The following is a 7206-nucleotide window of genomic DNA, read 5'->3' on the forward strand; positions in this document are numbered from 1 at the left end:
ACCTACAGTAATTTTACAGTCTTTATTTTACAGTTAAATTTATGTTTATCAAATAAAGTTTAACGTTACAACTAATCGTGGATCCCTTTAAAGACACGTCCCGGGGTGTTTCTGGTCCCAAAAGCCATTTCTGGTCCCCACCTGTCGTTTTGCTCCTCAGCATGGCTTCCTAAAAACGCTGCAGGATTTCTCAAACATGCATGAATGAGTCAAAACAAGGCTTTGGGCATGTTTTTTATGAGAATACAACATTATAACATGATATAAAACTCAAAAAAGTTGACTTTACATGATATTACCCCTTTAAAAGTTGCCCAAAATGGTGCATTAAAATACGCATCAAAAACATTTTGTTTTATTTTTCACACAGGAAGTTGGCTGCAGTTTACAAGCATGTCACTAGTTGGCACAACATGCAGGGCCTTAAGGGCTGTGAGGTTTTCCCTTCTTTACCAATATGTACAATATTAAATGGCTTCTTTTAATCATCATACACATAAATAGTAATATACTGTAGTCTTTAAGTTCCCCGCCACTGAGGGAGCAAAACTAATAACACACTAAAACTAAAACCACTCTCTGACACATAATTTGATTTAAAAGTGTGAAGCCAAATTATGCTAACAAGCACCGGAAAAGCTTGCACTATCAGTTAAACTAAATGAACAGAAGAAATAATTTGTGTAATAACATATTTCCATTGTTTTAACATGTTTTCTATTTAGAATAAAATAGCTGATTTGCTCACAAATGTTCTCTTAAGTAGTTTTTCTTTAAAGTACTTCCTTAGCATATTGCTTTATACATATACTGCCATGTAAAAATGAAATAAATAAATTACAACAGACAAAATCACAGACTTGCACCACAAATGAGCATTTGCTAATCATTTTTTAAAGTTTTTAAGCCCTTTGTATAATTGATCAAACTTCGATCAGACAGAGGACTCCCCAGGTGAGTATCACCCCCACGTCTGTTTGAACAAGAGATAAAATCAGGAGTCAACAGCATTTAGTCAAATAAAAGGCAGAGATCAAAGAAACTTTGGCAGCCAAGTGTGGGWAATTGATTTATAATTCATCAGCAGTTGTGGTGAGCAGGGGCCACCTGGGACATGGGGCAAATCGCTCCTCCAACCTCTTTACATCCCCCATGAGAATACTTAATACAGGCTGCTCACTTCTTAAARCGGTTATTTCAAGTTCCCATGAATACTGCAGACATCTGACAAAATATAAGCAAAACAAAGCRCCATAACACAAACCCAGCTTGATTAAATGAAATTGTCAGAGCTGTGAAAGTGATCTATGGTGTTAAGGTGAATGTGCAAAGTGCCATAAATCTTCTCATGTCCTACTTTGAAAGGTCAGCATTTGCAAAGATAAGTCCAAATACACTATTTTACATCTCAACAATAAAAGTGAGGAAGCAGAGGAGTCTGAAGAAGTCCACGAAAAAGGTCCTAGTCAAGCAATAAATACTACTCATTAAATGGCCGTTTCCACTGAAGCTAGAGAGTGAATGTCACGCCAGTCTTGTGTGCTACATTTGTAATGATGAATTACAATTTACAACTTTTAATATGTAAAATCCAAAATTAGTCTCTAATGATGTCAAAACATTATGTATCATTACTGACTGAAGAGTTGAGCAATGCAAAAAATAAATCAGTTTCAGAATCATAAAATGTGAATGATCCCTTCAGATAGGTTTTAGTCGAAACTCATTGGAATCCACAGTGTGTCACAGTTACATTACACTCAGAGGTCTATAAAGAACTTGAAAAAAATAACTAAATAAAAGTAAAATTATATGAGCAGAAGGTTACTTTGGTAAAAATGAAATAAAACTACTCGAGTAAAAGTCATAAAACTGTTCACAAAAATTGGGAAAGTAAAAGTAAAAGTGTTTTTTTTTCTCTAAAAAATAAACTGTTGAATTTACTGAACCAAACTGGTTCCACTAAACCATGTTCAGTAAATTGAGCAATATATAGTATTTCCTTTGCTCAGTTTACTCAACTAGGCTTAGTGGAGCCAGCTGATATGACTGTAACTTCAACACAACTTTGTTTATGATGAATCTGAACATATACCAGGTGTTAAAATTTAAAGCAAAGAAGTGAAAGCATCATATTTATCTTTAAAATGTAACAAAATTAAATAAAAGTAGCCGTTAAAATATTGGTAAGATTACAAATCCCCCCCAAAAAATACTCAAGTACTGTAACAAAGTAAATGGCTAATAAATGTGCTCTATGCAGAGGTTTTTTTAAATTTTTTATAAACACCATAGTGTGTCACATTGTTTATATAATATGATGTTTTTTCCTCATCTTCCCTTGTGTGGTTTTTAGTTTTTCTTTTGTTAAAGGTAGTGCAACTGTGTTTGCTGTATGACATGTTTCACCTGTTCCCCCATGTTYGTCTTGTATGTCTTCTTGAATGGGTGTTTCTTAACTGCCCCCTCTCCCCTTCCCTGAGTGTACAGCACCTTGTGAATTTATTTCTGTGAAAGGCGCTATATAAATAAAACTTTACTTTACTGACTTTATTTTACTTAAATGTACTTAGTTACAATAAACCTCTGATTACGCTATAAGTAAGTACTTATTACATTATGAGTAGAGTGTTGTTTGTGTCATATATGCATTTTCGAGTCAATGCAAATATTAGAACTCTGCCAAATGAACCAACAAATGCATTTAACACCTGAACTGAAAAGTACATTGCGTTCAAAATTCTTATTTAAAATGTGTTGACCCAGCCTCACTTATAAAGTAAATAATGTGTRTTTTACAGAAGCATTTATTGTTATGGAAGTCAGAGGCACACAAAYAAACCTCATTGAAAGTAGAACACATTCAGGAATTTGAGAGGCACCAATGTCACCTTTGCAATACATTTGTCTTGTTTTTGTCTGAGCACTTGTTTATTTGGAAGCTCATCAGTYACTTGTGTTCCTCAGACAACAAGGACACAATACAAACCAAGTGTGCATTGCCCAAAAGACACTTAGCCTATGTTGATAGCATTCCAGTGTCTACAATTTGTCTGTAGCCTCCTACAATCACCAATCACCATTCAGCGACTTCACTAATGCAAAAAGTCGGACACAAATCTGTAAAGCTCTCAAGAATGATTGGAGAGTTKTTGGCACAAACAAATCGTTGTGCAAAAACGGGCAGTCGCAGCTGCCTCTGCTTTCCAATTCAAGTGCTTATCAGTGACTCTCTCGAAGTCAAACAAACGTCCTTTCACTGAACTGTAATATCTGCCAAATATTTCAGAACTGTTTGCGTTAGTACAGAACTTAAAACGTGCTTGATTAACAAAACAAACTTCATTTTAGATACTGTATATATTTTCCTCACTCTGTCCTTACTTTAACACTTCCAACACCAACCTTACTATTAACATTACTTGGGCAAATGGGATTTAAAAGTGTGCTGAATTACCAGCTGTGAACATTTAAGAAMTAACGGTGATGACCATCAGATTGTAAAGCAAACTCCCGAGCCACTTCCTGCGGAGCCTCCCCCACAGCTGACTCAAATAACAGCTTGTCTTCTAAACAGTGCAGTTTAACAGYGAAGGCTGTTCTGATACACACGACCACGAACACGAACACGTGATATAGCTACTGGTGTTGACTTAATGGCTACAAATAACAGATATGGATGACCTAGAAAGCATCTAATGCCTAATGGCTTTGAAAGCGTAGGCGGCTTTACTCACCCTGTACCAAACAATCTCTCGCAGTCTTCCATCAGTTTTGAAGTTACACTTGAGGGTAACGGTCTCACCCACAACAACAGGAGGCAGGGGCTCTATGGTAACTGTCAAATATCCTGGAAGGAAAAGATGTGAAAACAAAAAGGTATWAATRTCATAAAATTGCTTCAATGTGAATCATTTAAGTTTTGTTATTCTTGTTTTTTTTACCCATCAAGGTAAAAAAGTACTTGTACACAGTGGTTACACAAGTTACCTTTAGAGGTAGAATTGATTGAGCTTTATTTTCTTTTCAGAAAATACCATCAGTTATGATTGTCCAATTACACAGGGATAAGTCAACATGCACTCTCCCACATGGGGCTGAAATGGCTCAGCAAACAACACTTAAGTGAGAGTTACTCATAGGGAAAWAGAGTTCATTTTTAGTGACCTTGCACAGTTTCACCATCAGTAAACAAWCAAACAAATACTTATTGTGAAATGTGTACCAAATGACATTGAAACTTTAGAAGTATGCTCCTTGATTTGAAATAATGTTGCCTTTTTTTTCTTTTCTTTTCTTTTTTCAAATTAAAACCTCATATTCATTTGATACGATGCATGTGGATAATTGTGCATGAGCCACATCGGATTGCCTCAAAATTATTTCTGGATTCATTCATCAGATTTTGCTGTGGAACGTTTGTCAAAACATTTGACAGCYATTTGTTTTAAATTTTGAGAAATAAAGTGCAAACTGTGGAAATTGCTGCAAAAAAATTATAAAAAAAAGTAAAAGTGATCCTGTGGGGGGAAGAAAATACAGATTTAACATCATACTCATCTCTTCACTGTCTTTTTTTAAAATTTAAATCTCAAGAGTCGATTCAAGTCTTCAAAAACGTAGACTCTCTGTGAATTTCTTTTTCAAACTTAGGGTTTCAGAGCTATTGCAGGTAGTATGTTCCTAAGGAATAAACCGCATCAATAATCAGRAACTTGCGCTTGGTAAAGAGCACAAACGTTAGTGTACGTTAGTGTTAAAAGTCCCATAACTTTTCAACACCCATTAGATGACCTTCATAAATCAGGGAATGTTATAAATTACAAAATAAATGGAGAAAAAAGTGTTGATGCCACCAGATYGGCTGCATCCTGCTGTTGCACCAACATGTCTTGTTTTTTTTTCTTCGTTGAAGACATGGACACACGTTTGTGCTCTTATACAAACCAGTTAGAGAGAGTGAAGTATATGTTTTGATCATGTGGGAAGAACTTATGTTTCAAATGAGTAATTTTAATTAAAATGTAAATAAAGAAAAAAAGAAAACAACATTTTCATAAAAAGTCCATCTGTCATAAAAATATGACAAAAAGCCCTCTTGACATGATATATTTTTATTATTTAAAAGAAAGGGGTTTATTTAAGACTAATGAACAAAACAGCATATTGTAAGATACAAAATAATTGGAAAAGTCTTTTTATTTTTATTAGCACAACAGAGTAGCAAAAGAAACTGATTTGGTATGTTGCTCCAGTAAATCCATAAAAACCTATATGACAAATTGTTCAAACCCATTAACTCTTGGCTCATGGGAAATAAAACAGCATAAGCCTTAGCACTCACATCAGTGCAGTCMTTTTTACGGTGAGTATTTCAAAACATAACGAGAAAAAAATTAAAAATCTGATTTCTAAAGAACGTGCTCTAATTCGTGTGTTGCTATTTGAACAATAGCCTTTGTTTTTGTGTCATGAAAACGATGCTGAATCAAAGCTGTTGCACCAATTTAAAGGGTTGTTTACTCCTCGAGGGGCACAAAAACACACCAAACTACTGCTGGCTACCTTTCTTTAGAAACCCTCTTTTTGCTATTTCTCTACCCTTTCTTCTTTTCCCATGAGGTAACCTTTGACACACATCCACTTCTGGAAAGTAGCAAAATTTCTCCCACGGTTCGTGGCCTCCACTCAGTCTCACAGCTGCTGACTCACGTCCTGCTTCCACACACCAGTCTCGGCTTTCTTCTCACCTGTGATTACCTTCATTCAAACTTAATGTGCAATAATTGTATTTTTCCAAATATCACAATAGGTGCATTGTTCCTTTCTTAATCACATAAAATTTGCACCAATCAAATCAACATTGTTTCAAACACAAAGATAATAATAAACTTATTGATTCTAGTAATCTGTGTCTCAGGACAGCTGCAGTCAACGTGTTTTGAAATTAAGATCTTTTTAAGAGTTTGTGTGATAGATATTGAATTGCCAAATAGAAACAAACAAAAACAATTCAATTTACCGTAAAAGGACAAAAACCGGGAGGGCATTTCAGTACACTGAAGAACTTTGGTACTTTTTAAGCAGGTTTTTTATATCAGCATTGTGGCGACTACACACAGATCAGCTTGTCTCYCATGTCAGAGCAACTAGATATGCTTATTAAAAAAATCTTAATTTAATCAGCAGGCTGAAGAGATTTTCCTCTCCAGAGTCAAATTGAATGGATAAACCTTTCCGGAAACTGCACGTCGTTAACACAGAGCTGATGATCTTAGAGAAAATCCTCACCACTTACTATGAACCCACAAGAGCAGCCGCCTGCCCTTGCAAATCTCTCACTGCGAGCCATCAAGTGAAGCGATGGAAATACACGGCATGAGCAGCGAGAAAAAGTCAGCTACCCCTGTGGAATTCAGTTGTGTTTCTGGAGAGAACGCTGTTCTAAACGTAGCAATGGACACAAACAGTTAGTTAAAAACTATGGTCTGGTACAATCCAGACAGTGGTCTGAGTAGAGATTAATTGTGAACAAGCTGATAATTGTGTGGGTATAAAAAATTTAAAATAACCAATGAAAGATTTTTTTATGCACATTTCATGAATTATGCACTTCATGCCAGGGAAGTTGAAATCTGAAGGAATCCCTATAATGAAGTGGAGAAGTTGCAGTCTGCACACGCACAGACATGAGGGCATAATTCCCACACAATCCAATATCCATCCAATGCCATCCAAATGACTTCATAAATTAGACACATTTTATTTGCCAGTTCTCCGTTGAATGTGCTCCAATRGGGCAATAAGTCCTGTTATTCTTGATGTTGTTATTAAAACACAGGTTAATGAGGCCAATACTATCATAAAACTAGCGATAATTTATTCTAGGCATTAAAAGTATAAAATAAAATCTTCCAAGTGTTTATGTAAGCAGTCACCCGCCAGAGACCGCTCAATGTTTAGAAGAGTTCTGACAGCTATGGACTCTGAGTGGACACATATGTCTCCAATCAGCTGGTGTCTGAACCAAACAGAAAAATAAAGATGGGGCAGCATCTCAAATGAGATGCAGTGGGTTATTATTTCTATTGAGAACAAAAGGGGCAGATACTATAAGATTTTTTTCTTCTTTCTGTCTCCTTTCATTTCAATTTGATTTGTATATTTTTTTGTTGTGTATATATGTTGTGTACTTTTTTGTTTTTT

The 7206-nt window shown here is 35.5% G+C and overlaps 1 protein-coding gene across 1 annotated transcript in view; it reads right to left on the reverse strand.

The window, feature by feature from the left end:
* The window catches only part of igsf21a (immunoglobin superfamily, member 21a), a gene marked incomplete at its 3' end in the record, with an annotated part of 179707 nt that overhangs the window by 116589 nt on the left and 55912 nt on the right, over positions 1 to 7206 (reverse strand). Inside the window, 1 exon segment of the mRNA XM_014009607.1 lies at positions 3738 to 3850. Within this exon segment, the coding sequence (XP_013865061.1) occupies positions 3738 to 3850 (113 nt within the window).

Source organism: Austrofundulus limnaeus, unplaced genomic scaffold (genome assembly GCF_001266775.1).
Source record: "Austrofundulus limnaeus strain Quisiro unplaced genomic scaffold, Austrofundulus_limnaeus-1.0 Scaffold59, whole genome shotgun sequence".
Lineage (NCBI taxonomy): Eukaryota > Metazoa > Chordata > Actinopteri > Cyprinodontiformes > Rivulidae > Austrofundulus > Austrofundulus limnaeus.